Genomic DNA, 19635 nt, shown 5'->3' with positions numbered 1-19635 from the left:
GTCACAGGAAGGGCCATTAGTGGGAGATAAGGGCCCTGTGGGGGTTGGGTTCCAGAGACATCAGTCACAGGTATCTCTGCCTTTGGGTTCCTGACACTTCCAATGAGGAGCAACTGTCCTGGAAAGCAGCAACGCACCAAAGCGGACGTATAGAAAGGTGATGGATGGGCTGCTAATGCTAATGCTAGTGCTGGTGAATCACACACTACGTGCACGTGTTCTTGTCTCGTCCTTCAAACCATTCTCTCATTGCTGGACGATTCCGTCCAGTTTTTAACAATATTTGCACCAAAACGAATTTCTTCCAAAATACTGCAGACTTAAAAAAGTGACATAAATAAGCCGTGTTGAGATGATTTATTACACAAATGTATTACTTTTATATCACAGTGGAGCAGAAAGATGTGTTTTCTAATCAGAGGGTAAAATTATAAATTATAAAATAAATGACCAATCTGAGCAAAGGGTTTGTGTGTTTTTGTTCTCCTGTTTTAAAATTATATAAATATATTTTCCTGTCATTTTTGTCCATTTTTCTATCATTCAGTGGGTTTTTTTTTTTTTTATAGTTTTGTGTTTTCAGAGTCATTTTTGTTGTTTTATTTATTTTTCTTACATTTTTATACATTTTATATTTTTATATTATTTAGTTCTGTTTTTTGTAGCCATTTTGAGTTTAGTCTTATTCTAATTTTGTGCATTTTTTCTTGTTTTGTATATTTTATTTTTTTTAATTTTTATTACATTTTTATATAATTTCATATCTGTAATTTTATTTTTGTGTATTTTGTAGCCGTCTTGAATCTCTTCTTACTTTTGTGTTTTTTTCCGCATTGTTTTCATTCCATTTTTATACTTTTTACATTATTTTATTTCTGTATTTTTGTAGCTGTCTCGAGTCTCACCTTATTTTCCTTTTCATTTTGTGTATTTTTGTTCTGTATATTTTATTCTTATTTATTTTTATTACATTTTATTTCTATAATTTGATTTTTTGAGTATTTTTGTCTTACTTTTGTGTTTTTTCTTGTTGTTCTGCATTATTTTTATTAAATGTTTCCCCACATTTTTATACATTTTGTGTTATACATTATTTTATTTCTGTATTTTCTTTTTCCCGCATTTTTGCAGCTGTTTCAAATCTCGTCTTACTTTCATTTCATTCGGTGTTTTTTTTGCTGCTGTTCTGTATTTTTTATTTGTCATTTGTTTTATGGGCCGCATGTGGCCCCCGGGCCACCATTTGCACATGACTGCTTTATTATGAAGCCTTTACTATCAGCACCCTATCACATTTTTGGAGTAATTTTTTGTATTTTTGGCGTTTTTCAATATGTTTTTGTTGTCCTTGTGGATTTTTCCGTAATTTTGTATGTTTTTGTATTTTAATTTGTGTATTCTTGGAATTAAAAAAAAATGTAAAAAAAGAGTTGTTTTTTTTTATACAAGTTTGAAGTTTTTGGAGTTATTTTGTGCGTCTTGTTTTAGTTTTTTTTTAAATCTACTTTGGTTTGTTGTCTTTTTTGTGTCACTTTTGTAATATTTTTGATGTTTTTGGTGTCATTTTTTGTTGTATTTGTTTTGTGTCATTCTGCATTTAACTAAAACTAAAATATGAGCAATGAGTGGAATATCCACTAATTGATGATGGATCCATTAAAACATTTCATGTAAATGACTATCTTTCCCTCTATAAACCATTCCCAGAGCTTTAGGATTATAAACACAAGCTGCAGATTACGTCTGATGACTCTATAGAACTATAACAGTCTATACAACGGGAAATGAAAAGCCTGATTCTAATGAAAATCAAGTCTTTCTCGTGATGTTTGGATGATATAAAATAGCAATCAGGAGCGTATGATGAGGAGTGTTTGTGGAAGTAAAGGATGAGAATAGATAAAACATCCATAAATATCCATAAATGATCCAAAGATGCATGAGACTGACTGATTCAGACTAATTACAATCTTTAAAAAGCTGAACATGAGTGCACTGCGCCCCAATCACGCACTAATTACATTAAAAAAGTTTTGCCAACATTTTGCTGCTAAGAACGACGCAGAAAAGCATGAAAAGAAAACGTAAATCTTTGGAAACGTCCAGTCCAGAAAATCTGCTTTTGTCCATAAAAAAGAAGTTGTTTTTGTAGGAAAACGATGGACATCCTTAAAGGAGACATATCATGGTTTTAAATCCTTCCTTTTTAGATATAAATCATACAGTTGTGGTCTATATAAGGCGGAACTGCACTGCTTGGGTCTGAATTCCTCATTATTATAGCTCCACCCCTTTTCTACCCTTTTCTGATGTGCTTCTGAGAGCAACTCGTTTTGGTGCTGTCTCTTTAAATGCAAATGAGACACTTCATACCCCGCCCCCTCTCCAGGTTCAACTCCACCCTGCTCGGCCATTTTTGTAGTTTGATAGAAGAGATACGGCTATGTAGCCGCGCAGAAAAAGTTTATTCACACGTTATTTACAAAATGTCAACAACGTTAGACTTGTCCATCCAGCTTTACATGTTCCAGCCAGAGTCTGACCCAGTGGAGCGAGATGAAAATGAAGATGATGAACCTGCAGAACCCTAACAAGTGAGCTAACACAAGCACCGAGCTAACGCTAGCGCCAAGCTAACGTCACGAAATGCATTTTAATACAGTCTTTTCAGAGACAAAAACGTCAAAATGAAATGACTAATGAAAACTTTAGACTTAAATTAAATCACGTAGGCCATATCATCAAGGATCTAAAACGAGCACACAGCGCTAACATATGAAGACGGTGCAACTGCTAATGCTAACAAAACAATGACAGGGACGTCTTATCACACTTTTTAGCGTTATTTACAGCTTACCGAAGTGCTCTGTTCATCGTCTCCAAAGATAGAAGGAATTGAACCCTCAATCAGACAAAGTCTTTCTGTAAATCCTTCTTTATACTGGTGGAGGTTGATGAAGCAGTCATCATTGAAGTGCTTCACACACACTAAAATGACCTTATCCACAGATGTGGTACATTTCTATAAAAAATAAAACTCAACCAGACACTTTGAAAAGGTTCTGATGCTGGGAGACGGTGTAATGAAGCGTGTGGGTTACTACATCCAACAACCCAACATTTTGACTTATCCTCTCGTAACTTCTGCATCCTGGAGCTTGGACTACAAAATAAAAGCCAGAAATAAAAATGGTGGATTGCTCGAAGTGTTGGGCCTGGAGTTGATGAACTAATTTGGCAGTTCTGCTGCAAACACTGTGACGTTATTGTTCAAAAAACGTAATAGAGAATAGAAAAATCAAAACAGATTGAAAAATATGAGCAAAACAGAATATAAAGATATTAACGGAGCACCTGAAGAGATTAATTTGAACTTTTCTGTACTTCTAAACACTCTAAATATACATCAAAATGCATTTAAGGGCTAAAAAAGTGGATTTAACATGATATGTCCCCTTTAAGGCAGTGCTTCTCAACCTGATCAGACCGTGACCCCCAAAATAAAGGTCCCAGAGAGCAGGGACCCCCACTGTAGCTGAAGGTGGTTGAACACAGACATGAACATTGAAGAACAGTCATGTGGAGACAGGACCATCTATAAGGGGGAATAAAGGGGAGAGATTTTTGGGGTCCATCCATAAAGTCAGTAAAATGATGGTCTATTGTTCTATGAATCTGTGATAACCATATTTATTTATTCATCTGAATAATATCCACTGTTATCCAGGAACGTTTATTATTATTATTATAGTCATCTTAAAGATGGAAATCCTGGTTTTAATCACTAATAAAATAGTTCAAAGTGACCAAATTGGTGGAAAAGGTGGTGAAATTGTTGCTAATTAGAGTGGCCGAATACGAACATAAAAATTGGTAAAAAGGATTCAAAGTGTCAGAATTGGAACAATTAGTTTAAACTGGCAAATAATGGGCATTCCAAATCATGAATGTGGTTAAATTGGCAAAAATAATCATGAAATCTGGTAAAAAGAGGTTAAAAGTGACAATAATGGGTCAATATATGTGACATAGGTGTAAAAGTGGTAGAAGGGGTTTATAAGTGCTGAATATGTCTAGAAAGTGGAAAAAATGTGTAGAAAAGACATTGAAATGTAATGAAAAAGTGTCAGAAATGAGAGTAATGTAGCAAAAATGTACATAAAAAGTGATGAAAATAGGTTAAAATATTTGAATTGAATTGATCAAAAAATATTTTTAGTTTGTTGAAGGCATCTGGAGACCTCCTACCTGTGTCTCGCAACCCCTAATGGGGTCCTGTCCCCAAGGTTGAGAACCCCTGTCTTAGATGATGCACATGCAGAAGAAGGAAAGATTTTCCATTTTTGCCAAACATGTACAGAAATCTTTTTGGACAAATTCAATCACTTGTTTTCACCAGAAAACGTGTGATTGAATGTCTAGAAAGTGAATCAAACAGATAAAATAATTACCTCATTTAAAATGTCTCGCCACATGTTACAGCTCGATTAGTGACCGTGTTATCCTGTGATGCAGAGCTTCATCTGTAGTGTGCTTTTAATGTGTTAATTCACATTATTATACTGTTATTGAAATATGAAAAGGCTCTGGTACAAAGACAGCTTTAAATGATGGTGTATTAGCTGAAGTGGTGATCAGTGTACCTGGTGACACGTCACAGCTGAAGCATCCAATCACACGCTGTGAGGGATTTAGTGCAAAACGTGAGGGGGATTCTCTGTCGTATTCAAAGGTTATGGGATCATAGCACACATTTTCATGGCCTTTTTTTCCTGTTAAAAACTAGGCTAAGGGTTAGCATTGTGGCTAACGTCGACGACATCTCGTGTGATTTTAGCTATCCAAATCCCAACTTCGTAAATCACCTAAAATGCCAAATTAATTACAGTAGTTAACTCTGAACCATATATTTATCGTGTTTGGTACGATTTCATTGAGTTTAATAGTAAAGTCGTATAAACAGGGAAAGATCATGACAAAAGTGTCATGTGACGCAGAAATTGGTAATCTTGCAACAAAATATTGGAGGCCCTGGATTGGACAAACACAGTCATCAAAATGTCTTGTTGACATCATGAAGAACATCCAATGCATCGCCGTATTCTCCCACATTCTAGGAGAAACCACACTGTTGTGTCATTTCAACTTATTTTCAGGACAACCAACGCACTTGAGTGAAAAACCAATAAATAATAAATGATTATTAGACACAGAGACAAGCACAATGGCCTCATGTAAAGGATTTTCAAGCTTCACTAGTAGGGTTGGCTATTGAAACGCGTTACCAATATGGCGCCAGTTCTGACGTAAACGGTAGTAACCAGACCGACTAAGAATGAACCTTTAGGTGCCTCACTTTGTTACCCCCCACCCACAATAGAAATACACAAAACGACAAAAGTACACAAAAATGACTCCAAAAAGACAGAAAAAACACAAAATGACCTCAAAACAAGGGAAAACTAGGTAAGACCTGTATTCACAAAGCAAATACGTATTTGGCAATTTGAAAAAAAATGTACAAAAATAACAACCTGTATCTGGAAGTTTATTTTTTTTACTAATTAAATTGAAAGTAATAATGCAAGAAAAACAGAAAACTGACCTTGACCTTAAATATGATGACCATGACCTTCGCTCAAAGTCACACATTGAATGGAAATGTTGTTCAATGGTACCAGTCTGAGCACTGGATCTCAATAGTGTGTGTGTGTAACTGATCTTTTTGCTGGTAGGTCGTACAGCTTTGGTCTAATGAAATAAAATACTTCACTTGAGATGAGCTTTTCATAAATGTATGCATCATAAATATTGGTTGAGAAATGGAAATGTTTGGTTTTTGACACTTGACGCAACCTCGAGGCTCCAAAAAAGGTCGACAAAAGCAAACAAACGAAACAACAAAGACACAAAAAAATACACACAATGACACAGACACAAAAACAACAACAAAATGACACAAAATGACTTAAAAAATGTATAAAACATCAAAAACATGTAGTTCCAGAGATAATAGAAGCTGAAAATGGAAGAAAAATAGGGATGAGCTAAAATTGACACAAACCCCCCAATTTAATTTGGTGCTGATTTGATTATTGTGGATCAATATTTTTCCTACTTTTATTAATATTTAGTGTTTAATGAAAACACTGAAGATGTTTCTGGAAACAAAAGTAGGAAATATTTATTTCACATCCAAACTGAGGAAAGTTTTTACAGTAATGCAACAAAATTTGATCGACTGCAACAAAAATACCACAAAAGACGAGGATAAATCTACTTCCTGTAACTTTGATCTATGGGAACATGATCTACACGACCAGTTAAAAGTTTTAGAACACCGCAGTTTTTTTTTTTTTTACTGAAAATGATTCTGTTTATTGTGTCACTGCAAATGAAAGCATCGAACAAATAAGCAATAATAGTGTAAAAAGAAATGATGGAATTCATGACCAATACTGTTCAGCTGGTGCTCATGAGGGTCTGGGACCACAGGGTTCTAACAGACAGAGGGGAATGAGCAGCACCAGCTTTCAAGGCTGATTCAACCTTCAGATTTAAATTATTAACCCACTTCCTGTTTCCTTTGTATAATTCTGAAATGTACATTATTTTTCAGTTTTGGGTAAACAAACTTTTTTTTAACCTCTGGTTGTTCAGTTCTTACCTTTGTAACATTTAAAGCTATTCATTGGACTTACAAATGAAATAAATAACTGGAAAAATGAGGGTGTTGTAAAACCTTTGATCTGTAGTGTAGATATATATGAATTAATATCACATGTCACACGTCTATGTTTGGAGCGATGCTACAGGACGAGTCTACTTTGCTTTCTTCATCTTCTGCTCCTGGAAGAAGTCGTTACAGGCGACGGTGAGAGCAGCCACCAGCACCACAAACTCATTGAAGTCCACCTCGTTGTCCTTGTTGGAGTCCAAGTCGTTCATGATCTTCTCCACCAGCATCGGGTCTTTCTGGGACTGGGAATACATGTTTAAATGGAAAAGTTATGACTGTATTATTATCACCGCAGCTCAGGATTAAAGTATTTATCTCAAAGAGTCACACTTTGTGTTCATAAAATAATAAAAACAACAAACACTGATTCATTGTTTTACATTATTAGATACAGATGATAATTATGTGCAGAAATACACAAAAATTTATCCCAACCTGGCAACACAGGCCTCATTATAATCACTATTGATTATTATCATCAACATTACTATTTATTATCATTATTAGTAATGGTAATATGTTTACTGTTAATATGTTCTTGTTTTTGCCATTATTATTAATAGCATAAGCAATATTACTACTACTGTTATTACTGTTTTGTTATTACTATTAATATTGCTGAAATTACTGTTAATACATTCCTGTATTAATGTTACTTTAGTTGCTGTTATTGGTAATTTAACGATGATTATTTTTAATCAATATAACCATCATTAATATTCACATTGCTATCATTATTATTAACATAATCAGTATTACTATATGTGCATCATTATTGTTATTATAGTATTTCTGTTTTTGTATTATATTAAATCTTAATCTTATATGATTGAATTATTATTACATTGTATTATTATTATTACTGTTTTGCTACTACTTTTATTGCCTTTACAACCATTATTTTATTATTACAACTATTATTAATTCTGATTAGGATTATTATAATCAATATTATTCCCACCTTTATTAATGTTTTTGTCCATATTACTGTTATTCATCATCAAACTTTATTTCACACACGTACGTGTTCTATAGCAGACATAACAAATAATACACAATAATCATTATTACATGCATGTACCATATGTCACTGTCTTTATTTTAACCTGTTTCTGTGTGTGTGTGTGTGTGTGTGTGTGTGTGTGTGTGTGTGTGTGTGTGTGTGTGTGTGTGTGTGTGTGTTGTTGATGGGGTTTGTTGTTTTTATTTATGTAAAGCACTCTGAGTTACACTATGTATGAAAATCACTATATAAATAAAGTTTGATTTGATTTGTTCTGCAGCTTCTGCCTTTGTTTTTCTTTTTATTCATCATTAGCATTAGCAACATTAGCTTTAAACACTCAGCTGTGAGAGGACTGATTCATCATTGATCATTAGCATTAGCAACATTAGCTTTAAATACTCAGCTGTGAGAGGATTGATTCATCATTGATCATTAGCATTAGCAACATTAGCTTTAAACACTCAGTTGTGAGAGGACTGATTCATCATTGATCATTAGCATTAGCAACATTAGCTTTAAACACTCAGCTGTGAGAGGACTGATTCATCATTGATCATTAGCATTAGCAACATTAGCGTTAAACACTCAGCTGTGAGAGGACTGATTCATCATTGATCATTAGCATTAGCAACATTAGCTTTAAAAAACGTGAGAGGGTTACTATTATACTATCTCTGCATCCATCCATCATCCATTTCTGCATCCATCCATTCATACATCCATCCAACCATCTTTGCATCCATCAATCCAACCATCTCTGCATCCACTCATCCATCCATCCATCCATCGTACTTAAAGCTTCAGCTGAAAAAGGTTTACTCATCTTTTCATGTAAATTAATTACATCAAATAAATTACTATTCTCATAATGTTATAAAATAAACATTTTACAAAGTGGTCAAGGGCCATTTTTACATTTTTAAAATCGATCTTTTAAAAAATTCCTTTTTGATAAATGTCATTAGAACAAGAAGAGTTGTGAGGTTTCTATTAGGAATGTACACGACGCACACACGGCGCACACACGACGCACACACGACGCACACACGACGCACACACGACGCACACACGACCCACACACGACCCACACACACGACACACACACACGACCCACACACACGACCCACACACACGACGCACACACACGACGCACACACGACGCACACACACGACCCACACACACGACCCACACACACGACCCACACACACGACCCACACACACGACCCACACACACGACCCACACATGACCCACACACGACCCACACACGACCCACACACACGACACACACACGACGCAGAACAACTTTACCAAGAACAAAAACATATATACTAAACAACAACACAGAACGATAATAATATTTCTCTTAAAACACAAAAACACACAAAATGACAGAAGAAAAACTAAAACAAATAACCAAGTAAGAAGCATCACACGTTCTCGTCTGTGTTCTAAAATGACCTTAGAAACAGGAAGTAGCAGTTTAATATTCTTTGGGTCAATCTGAGGTCATAAAAAGTCATTAATTACCGTCAGAAAGTCTGTGAGTTCACTGTTGAGGAGCTGCTTCAGCTCTCCTTTGTTCAGCTTGTATTTGTCTCCGTCGTTTCCAGAATAGTTGTAGAAGACGGTGATGAGGGCGTCCATGGCTCCTTCCAGCTGGCTGGGCATCCTGATGGAAGAAGCAAATGAAATGACATGAAATGATCCTTTCTAGATGAGGGACATACTGTATATAACAGGTGATCTTACTTGGTGACAGTCCCACGAAGGTGTGATGAGAGGAGTCGTCTCAGCTTGTTTATTAGAGCTAATAATTAGTTCCTCAGGTGAGACGCCCATGGTTACCCTCTTCCTTTTTTAATCAGCATCAGTACGTGGAAAACAACACATCCAGTGTTACCCAGTGTAACCCCAAAGCCTCCGGAGGATTCCCCCACAATCTGCTGCTTTATCACATTCACTAAAGAAATGATCGGTGGACAACTGCTGGTCCGAGGGCCACACGCGGCCTCCAAAGGAAATACACAAAAGAATTCACAAAACTACAAAAAGCCACTTTAAAAACTCAAGATGATAAAGATGTTTCTGAGAAACATAGAAAAAATGTATGAAACAACAAAAATAAATAGAATGACAACCAAAATTACTCTAAAAATACACAAAATAATAAAAACCTACAGAAAATGAGAACAAAACAAAAAACTAATAATGTCAAAAAACAAAATACACAAAATGACAGAAAAATACAGAAATGACTCCAAAACATTCAACATTTCTGAATTTTAAAACAAAAACACACAAAAGACAAATATAAAAATGTGCAAAATTAACAAAGAGGACGACAACAAAAACACGCAAAGAAAAAAAGATACAGAAAATAACGCTATATAATATACATACAAAATTACAGAAATCAATACATAAAATGACATGAAAAATGCCCCAAACAACATCACAAAGTGACCCTAAAAAAAAAAACTTGATAAAGATGTAAAACAACCTACAAAACAAAATAAATACACAGAATTAACTAAAAACACAACATTTCTTTCAAAAACAAAACATATGTAAAAAAAAAAAAAAACTCATAAGACAAACTATAAAGATAAAAAATAAGACAGAAAAAAAGAATACGACAACGAAAACACACACAGCAAAAAAAAAAAAGAAGAGAAAATTACTCCATACATTAAAAGTTACAGAAAAACAGACAAAAATAGACAAAAATTAACAAATGGCAACAAAAACACACAAAATAAAAAGAATAACAGCAATGCACAAAATGAGTCCAAAAACTCAAGACAATAAAGATATGAAAAAATAACAAGAAACTGATTACAAAAAAATTATTAAAAAACAACTAAATCTTATGTCTATTTACTGTAATGACATCATAGTTGATGTAAAGTATGTTTACGGCATTGTAACTTTCAGAAACTGTTAGTTTAGAGCAGGTAGTATATGCAACTGGTGGCCCGGGGGCCACATGCGACCTCCAAATTAAACGTACAAAATGACAGAAAAATACACAAAACAAAAGCAATACATTAAAAAATACAAAGAATTACAACATTGCAGGAAAATACAGTAAAAGACCAGAGAAAGAAGAAAAAAACAAAAATACCTCAAAAACACACAAAACCACTAAAAAAATGAACAAAATGACAACAGTAATACACACTATTTCTCAGAAAAATATACAAAATTACAAAAAAGTAGACAATAAGGAAAACATGGAAAATGACTCAGCAAACCCACAGCACTAACAAACAAGCAAAACGACAACAGAAATACACAAAAATTACTTAAAAAAATGCAAAATGACACAATACACAATATGCAAAACATATTTTACAGGAAAAATACACAAAAGGACAATAGAAATGCACAAAATGCCTCACGACGACCAAAACAACAACAAACACACAGAATGACAGAAAAACACTACATTATTATAAATACTCTTTCCTGTATTAATGCTCATATCGCTCATTATTCTAAATGCTGACATGATTGTTTGATCAGAGGGTCACATGACCATTTTTATGGCCCTGCTGTAATAAACGTTTCGTAAACGTAAAGGAGGAGAGACGGCGACATGTTGGGTGGATTAATTCATAAAAACACTTTCATTGGCTTTTATTGGTTTGATTTTCACAGAAAACGTGCGTCATCGTTTTTTCTCCTGTGGCTGCAGAGGATAACGTGGTGGTGGCTAAAGGAAGGACTGTTTTATCTTTCCTGTCATGTGGGACCCCAGGGTCCTTCCACCTCACCAGTGTCATCACGTCACAGCGATAGCAGACAATAACACTCTGAGCATGTCCGAGTGGTAGCAGACAATAACAGGGTCAACATGTGAAAACCATCAAGAATAACACTCTGAACATGTCCGAGCAATAACAGGGTGAACGTGACTCCCACAGGGCGTCACTTATCAACTTTCCTTCCACTGTCACCAACTAAACCACTTTCCATTTGTTAAGGTGATGTAAGAGTTTCACCCTGAGCCGCCGGAGGTTAGCTTAGCGTTAGCAGTCACCTGTAAAACCGGCAGCACACACACATTCTTACTACAGCAGTGTGGTTTCTCCTAGAACATGGAGAATATGGAGATGTTTTTCATAATATCAACAAGACATTTTGGCGACTGTGATTGTCCAATCCAGGGCCTCCAATGTTTCCTTTCAAAATGTCCAAAAATGATCAATTTCAGAGTTTTTCCTTATTTCTGCATCACGTTAGACTTTTTAGTTTCTGCGTCTCATTTGTTTTGTTATGATTACATTTTTAAGTATTACATTTGGACAAATGTGTCTTTTATTGAGTTGAAACCACTGGAAATTTCATTGTAAAAACAAAATTTTAATGTAAAAACTGAGCACGAGTGAGGAAGAGAGGGAAAAGTTAGGCCACGCCCCCACGCTACGTCTAAAGTGATATTTTGCGCAAAAATTGTGTTTTGTCTGCTTGGAAGATGGTAGAAAATGGTTAAAAAAGAGTTTTTTAAACCAATAAGTGAAGCTAAGCCTGAGGTTTAGAAATCCAAGGTTGTTTCTGTGGAAATCATGGAAAAGAACAGCATCAGTTAGCGTAGCATCAGTTAGCGTAGCAATTATGCTAATGCAGGAGAACCTGTCTCCAACAGACAGGACACAGGAGGAGAACAGGGGACATGAGGAGGTTAGGGACAGAGAGAAGTTAAAGTTCTGATATAGACATTAAGACAGAGGCTGATGATCTGCTGCTCTAGGTTTATGAAAGACAAGACAGGCCTCGGCTGGAAATATGGAAAAAAGTTGTGAGGATACAAAGTTCTGCTTCTGTTTTGGACAAATAACAGGTAAACACACGTTATATTTGTATTTTCTGCTGCGCTGCTGATTCATTAGATGAGTTATGGTTTTATTATACTGTATGGGTGTAATGTATGACTAATTTCTAGCTGTCCTTGGTGCTGAAACATGGCAGACATTTTGTCTTTCTCTTATTGCCAGAACAACGGCGGGTGTTTATTCTGAGACCTGATGATTTACAAACTATGCACTAGTGAAACATGAAAAATACAGGCTTCATAAAATCAACTACTGTTAATTTTAGATGATTTACAAAGTTGGGATTGGAAAGCTAAAATCACACGAGATTATTTTGTCAACGTTAGCCACAATGCTAACCATAGCATCCTGTTTAACAGGAAAAATCCCATTAAATTTGTGGTTATTCTTATTATTATTATTAAAGAAACATGCTTTGATGTCAAATTTACTGTGTTCAAAACAGGGGACGGATTTAGATAAGCAAACTGCTTTTTCCGTCTCCCTTTCCGACATGCAAAAAGACTAAAAAAAAAAAAAAAACGGTGTGATTTCTGCTCTGTATGTCAAAGTGAATTTCTGTGATTGCAACCATGTCAGAAATGAACTGAATAAATAAATAAATAAATAAATGTGGTTATTATCTCCAAGCAGAGAATAACCTTTCAGTTTTTCACAAAACCTCACACAGTGTGATTATAGAGGTTTCTGCTGAGACGTGTCACCAAGTAAACTGATCACCAGTTCAGCTAATACACCATCATCTAAACCTGTCTTTGTACCACAGCCTTTTTCACATCAGAATAACTCATAATAATGTGAACCAAGACTTTAAAAACACACGACAGATGAAGTCACAGGATGACGTCATCACTGGTTCAACATATTTCTTTGTTTTTTACTTTTTGCAGACATTCAATCGCCCGCTTCTTAGTGTAAAATATCATGTAAATGTGTGACGTTGTCGTAAAAAAAGTATGTTTCAATCAAAATCAGATGCCCTGGATTTGACGTCCAGCTGTTTGCTACATTTGCTAAAGCTAACATTAGCCCGCCTGTTTTACAGTGAAAAATATGGTTCACTGTAAAAATATGGTTCACTGTAATATGAGGGTGAGATTTTAGTCTGTCATAAAGATATTTACATTTCAGTTGGTATGAAATAGAATAACTTCATGTGTGTGTTTTGTGAAAATATCACAAATTTACACACAATTTGTTTTCGTAATTGGGTGGACAGAGAGATGGAAATGTCAATTATTGCATAAAATCTAACATAATATGACACGATACGGCGGACTTCATCTTCTCAAATGGAAACGAAACGGAAAAACGTGACGTGGACGTTGGTAAAAACTGAAATAGAATTTAAGAAATTGGTAAACAGAGCATGTGTGACTGTGTTTGACCTGCACCTGTTGATCAGTCCTGATAGCGTTCATAGCTTTAGATAGAACACACACACGCACACACACGCACACACACACGCACACACACACACACTTGAATAATAGTGATATGATGAAAAAAGACACTTATATAATCATCATTACACACACACGGCTTCTAAACACATCACATTTATTTTACTATGACGACTTTAATCCAATTTGCAAACATAACAAAAATATTTCAACATATAAATCAGTCAAACCTAGAGCTGGACAATGTAGAATAGATAGAACAGTCTGGTTTAATGAATAGTTATTTCTCAAAGCGTCTCCTTTATTCCCTATTGTCGAACTCTCACACGATCTCCTCTAAGCCCCGCCTCTTACCATCAGAGCCACGCCCTCAATCACAGCTTTACTCGTAGAACACGGACACGGAGTGTCTTCATGTGCAGCAGAATATTCTGTGTATTTTTAGTCATGTTGTGCATCTTGGAGGTATTTCTACTATTATTTAAATAGTTTTGTGTATTTTGGGTTATTTTTCTGTATTTGTTTAGAGTTTTCCAGTATTCTTAGTCATTTTTTGTGTCCTTTTAGTGTAGTTTTGCGTATTTGTCATAATTTTGTATTGTTTGCAGTATTTAGTGTTTTTCTGTATTTGTTGGGTATTTTGTGTATTTTTGTGTCCCTTTGGAGTAGTTTTGTGTATTTTCATGTATTTTTAGGGGATATTTAGTTTTTCCTGTATTTGTGGAGTAGTTTTGTGTATTTTGGATATTTTTGGACTATTTTTCTGTATTTTGTTGGAGTAGTTTTGTGTATTGTTTTTCTGTGTTTTTGTGTATTTCTGTTGTCATTTTGTTGATAGTTTATTGTCAGACAGTGTGTGTGTGTGTGTGTGTGTTGTGCTGAAAAACAAGTTTTAACGTTGGAGAACCTCTAATCTCCTCCTCTCGCTTCTCCAACAGTGTGTTTAACAGTGAACTGTGCTCACACTCACTCACACGTGCTGTCCCTCAGTGGGTCACATGTAGAGGAGTAGAGCTTTTTGTAATAATAATAATAATGTGTGTTTCTAACAGAACTTTGTGGTATTTGTTTGTCCACAGACTGTTTACGTCTCCACTAATAATCCTCATGTCAATCTCTGACCTTCACTGGATTAACTGAGCCTGAGGCTTGGTTTAGATAAGCCTGCGTGTCATCAATGAGTCACTCAGTGGACCTAATTATGGGATGGACAACCTTCATTAGAGATAAAAGTGACACAGGTGACCTTTAGGTTGATAATCCTCTAGTTTCAAATGTCGTTGTGCAGAAAGTTCTTGACATCTGAGTTTCTAACTCCAGCTTTTTTTCAAACTGAGTGACGTCACTAACTTTAAATAAGCAAAACACTGAAAAACAAACACATGTCGACTCCAAAACTACAAAAAAATACACACAATGACTCCACAAACACACAAAACTACAAAAAGATGAAATTAAAATGTCATCCTCTGCTCTGGGTCAATGCTTGAGTTTTACTGCCCTCTGGTGGCCAATATGTGACATTCAGTTCTCTCTGTGTGATTATCTTGTTTTTATTTGTTTAGTTTGTTGCTAATTTTATAAATGAATGGAATGACATTTTATTTCAGTCAATGACAAATAACCTCAGCCCTAACAACAGGCCAATCATCCTGAAGGTGGCGCTACAACAAGCCTGTAGAGTTCAAAATGTTTGAAAAATCACAACAAATCAACCAAATGTGTTACAGATTTACAACTTTAACCAAAATGTGGCCCTAATACTGAAGAAATTATGTAAAAAGCTACTAAATTATCTAAAAAGCAGATATATTATTACTAAATGATCTAAGAACAGTGAAAGTTGATGATGCAGGGAAATACAAAGAGAATCAGTTTCAAATACTTTTACTCAAATGATAAAAGTGGGACTAGGATTAATAAACAGCACTACTTAATACCTAAATACATACTGTATGTATTGATCAATTAAAGTGGATTTAATGTTTAGTTACTCTATAAACTCTAACAGCTGCTATCTTGTTTGTCTAAATTGCCTGACCCTGACCATTGCTGCCCAGCAGCTATAGTTTAAGTTTGTTTTGTATGTTTCTATGAATCAAAGACATGAGTTGACTTTTTTAACTGTTGAATGGAGTGGCTTTAAATCATAACAGGTTTGGTTTGTGTGAATAGAGCCACAGCAGAGATCAGGGCTGAGATCTTTGATAAAGGGCCTTTATTCAGAGGGAGGAGGAGGCGGAGCTTGAATATTCAGACGGTCCAACAGTCCAATTTGGCAAAGCTTCAGCCAACAATGATGCTTTGGTTCACTGAGCCTCTTCCTCCTCCTCCTCCTCCTCCTCCTCCTCTTCCTCTTTAGGAGATCATCCTGCTCAGAGATGATCACAGGGACCGATTCTTCACTCTGGATGAACGTGACGGGGGTCCAGACCCAGGGTTTGGTCCTTCAGCCGGTTTGGGACTACCTCATCCTGAACCACCATGAGTCCCTGCGGAGCCCGCTCTTCCCCGTGCTCCTCTCCATCACCACCTACTTCCTGCTGGTGGGGGTCTACACGGTGCTGGACCTGCTGGCTCCAACCTGGCCCTCCATCAGACGCTACCAACTGCACCCCCACCTAGCCGTGCCCCCCTCCCAGGTGTGCACCACCCTGGGGGTCACGCTCTACAACCACCTGCTCTACATCTTCCCCGCTGCCGTGGCCCAGTGGCTGTGGAAGCCCCCCACACCCCTGCCCGCTGAGGCCCCCACGCTGTGGGGCTTCTTCCTGGGGGTCCTGGGCTGCTTGCTGGTCTTTGACCTCCAGTACTACCTGTGGCACCTGCTGCACCACCGGGTCCCGTGGCTGTACCGCACCTTCCACGCCGTGCACCACCAGTACCACCGCCCCTTCAGCCTGGTGACCCAGCACCTGTCGGGCTGGGAGCTGTTCAGCGTGGGCTTCTGGGCCACGTTGGACCCCATCCTGCTGCGGTGCCACTGCCTCACCACCTGGGCCTTCATGGTCTTCAACGTCTACGTGTCCACTGAGGACCACTGTGGCTACGACTTCCCCTGGTCCACGCACCGACTGGTGCCTTTTGGCCTGTGGGGCGGGGCTCCAAAGCACGACGCCCACCACCAGCGTCCAGGAACCAACCTGGCACCGTTCTTCTCCCACTGGGACCGACTGGGAGGGACCCACGGTGAACCCACCATCAGTGAGCCCACCCACAGTGAGGAGCTGGACCACGTGAAGGACTGAAGAGACCAACAAGCTCCGCCCCCTTCTCTCTCCTGTCTTTGAAAACGCGTAGAGTTCTTTAGAAGCTGTTAAATTAAATTAATTAAATTAAACTGCCTTTATTCGTCATGTATATATGTTGTTACACAATTTAACCCCTCCCTGGGGAGCAGTCGGCAGCCATTTTGCGGTGCCTGGGGAGCTGTTCGGGGTTAAGGGACTTGTTCAGGTGAGGCTTGAACCGGGAACCCTCTGATTACAAGGTCAGCGTCCTTAACCACTAAATAAAAAAAAATAATAATAAAATTTGTTTTGCATTTCATTTATTTCTCAGTCACAGAAAGGATTGCTTTGATGATGATGATGATGATGATGAAGGTGTGGTTTATTCTCAGGTCAGTCTCTACACGTGGAACCAGATGATTGTGATCAAAGTCACTCCTTTGATGTTGTGTTTTTTCCACAATGGGACAATAAACACGTGATCATATCTGATCAACATTCATTTCAGCATTAGACCAATCAGAGCATTGATAGACAAAAGAAATGTTTAGTTTGTTTTTGGAGTTATTTTGTGTTTTTTTTGTTGTGGTTGTCGTGCATGTTTCTCTCCTTTTCTGCCTTTGATTGTTCTCGTCTTGAGTATTTTCCTTTCATTTGCGTATATTTGGTGTTAGGTTTTTTTTGTGTATATTTGTGGTCATTTTTGTGTCATGTTTGTGAAAATGTGTTTTTAAGTTGTGATTTTTTAACTTTCTGTGTTTTTTTTGTTGTTTTTTGCAGTCATTTTGTGCTTTTACTTTTGGGGGCCGTAGAAATTAGAATGAGGACCGCATGTGGCCCCCAGGCCACCAGTTGGCCCACCTCTGTTTTAGACACACGCACACACCCCCTCAGTAATGCGTGGGTGAAATGCTAAATAAGCTAAGTAATGCTAATCCCTGTCTCTTCAGTTTATCAACCACTGAAGTAAAAATTGGATTTTTTTAGTATTGATTTTAAACGATTCGTAGGCAACTTTTATCAGTTATTTCACTGTGTTTTTCACATGTTTTTGGAGTGATTTTGTGTATTTTTGTTGTTGTTTTTGTCTATTTGTCTTACATTTGTGTATTTGTGCAAGTTTTGGTGTAATTTTGCTCTGTTTTTTGTGTTTTTCTGCTATTTTGTGTGTTTTAGTCGTCGTGTTGAACACATTTCTGTTATTTTGCATATTTCTGTTATTTTGCGTTTCATGAGACATTGTTTTTATCGTCTTGTGTAATTTTGGTGTAATTTTGTATATTTGTGCTGTTTTTTATGGACTTTTGCTGTTTTGTGTGTTTGTGCGTTTGCCCACATCTGAGCTCGAGATTTGTCATCCAATAAATAAACCACAAACTGCTTTGATCTGTAACACCAGTGGTTCTTAACATGTGGGTTGGGACCCAAACGTGGGCTGCCATCTGTTTTCAGTAGGTCACAAACACTTGTTTTTAAGTCATTTTGTGTGTTTTTGTTGTCGTTTCAAATATTTTTCTGTTTTGTATATTTGTTGTTTTACATTTTATGAGACTTTTTTTCTGTCTTGTGTGTTTTTAGGGTAATTGTGTGTATTTTTGTTTAGAATTTTGTATGTTTTTGGAAGTCATTGTGTGTAGATCTTTTACGGCTGAGCGTTACTGTTAGTCTCTTCCAAACTCCTGCTACACATGGAAACCACTGCATTCATTTATATTGATTCAACATGAATAATAGTTATTTTAAAACATATTCAAAGGACCACAAACCTATGATTTTATGAACTTTAACAAAATAAAAGCTCAGATCAGTTCAGTAACCTCCCAGCAGAGGTCGTGTGTGTGTGCGTGTGTGTGCGTGTGCGTGTGCGTGTGCGTGTGTGTGTGTGTGTGTGTGTGTGTGTGTGTGTGTGTGTGTGTGTGTGTGTGTGTGTGTGTGTGTGTGTGTGTGTGTGTGTGTGTGTGTGTGTGTTCTTTGTTGTCCTGCTCCTAGTAGAACTGGTTCAGCATGTTTATGGTATGGGGGAAGTGTTAGCAAAGCTGTAGTTAACTTTAGAAACCCAAAGCACAGCCGTGTGTGTCTCAACCAGGAGAAACAACCTTTTACTGAGTTTTAACACAACAAATATAGACACGAGGGCAACAAAAATGATCCAAAACACCAATAATTACAACAAAAATGTACAAAATGTCTAAAAAACACAAAATGACAGAAAGATACACAAAGTACTCCAAGAATACACAAAAATGACCACAAAAAGCCAAAAATAACAAATTACTCCAGAAAAACATAAATATGTAAAAAGACAACAACTATAGACAAAAGGGCTAAAAAAAATGACCCTAACTACCACAAATTACAACAAAAATGTAGAAAATGTCTCAAAAAAAGGACAAAAGACAGACAAAATGACAACAAATATG

At 36.7% G+C, this 19635-nt stretch overlaps 2 protein-coding genes across 2 annotated transcripts; one reads left to right on the top strand and one right to left on the bottom strand.

Annotated features, from left to right (window-relative positions):
* Nucleotides 1-6734: 6734 nt before the first annotated feature.
* s100z (S100 calcium binding protein Z) lies at nt 6735-9415 on the bottom strand. Its single transcript, XM_028463368.1, has 2 exons — nt 9275-9415; nt 6735-6981 (listed from the first exon to the last, which is right to left on the bottom strand). The coding sequence occupies exons 1-2, from the start codon at nt 9413-9415 to the stop codon at nt 6823-6825; spliced, it is 300 nt and encodes a 99-aa protein (XP_028319169.1). The 3' UTR covers nt 6735-6822.
* A 6973-nt stretch (nt 9416-16388) lies between these two features.
* ch25hl2 (cholesterol 25-hydroxylase like 2) lies at nt 16389-17275 on the top strand. The gene is given in 1 exon segment (XM_028463417.1): nt 16389-17275. A coding segment is annotated over 1 exon segment (879 nt). The 5' UTR covers nt 16389-16396.
* Nucleotides 17276-19635: the final 2360 nt, after the last annotated feature.

Source organism: Gouania willdenowi, chromosome 12 (assembly GCF_900634775.1).
Source record: "Gouania willdenowi chromosome 12, fGouWil2.1, whole genome shotgun sequence".
In the NCBI taxonomy this organism is placed as follows: domain Eukaryota; kingdom Metazoa; phylum Chordata; class Actinopteri; order Blenniiformes; family Gobiesocidae; genus Gouania; species Gouania willdenowi.
Note: the sequence above shows the minus strand (reverse complement) of the source record. Positions and strands in the feature narration are given on the sequence as shown.

What these genes read in the sequence shown, in the direction of transcription:
- s100z (XM_028463368.1), bottom strand. Translation starts at nt 9,415, where the DNA reads ATGCCCAGCCAGCTGGAAGGAGCCATGGACGCCCTCATCACCGTCTTC. An exon ending in AACTCACAGACTTTCTGACG is followed by an intron (nt 6,982 to 9,274) that starts GTAATTAATGAC and finishes ATGTATTCCCAG; the next exon opens with TCCCAGAAAGACCCGATGCT.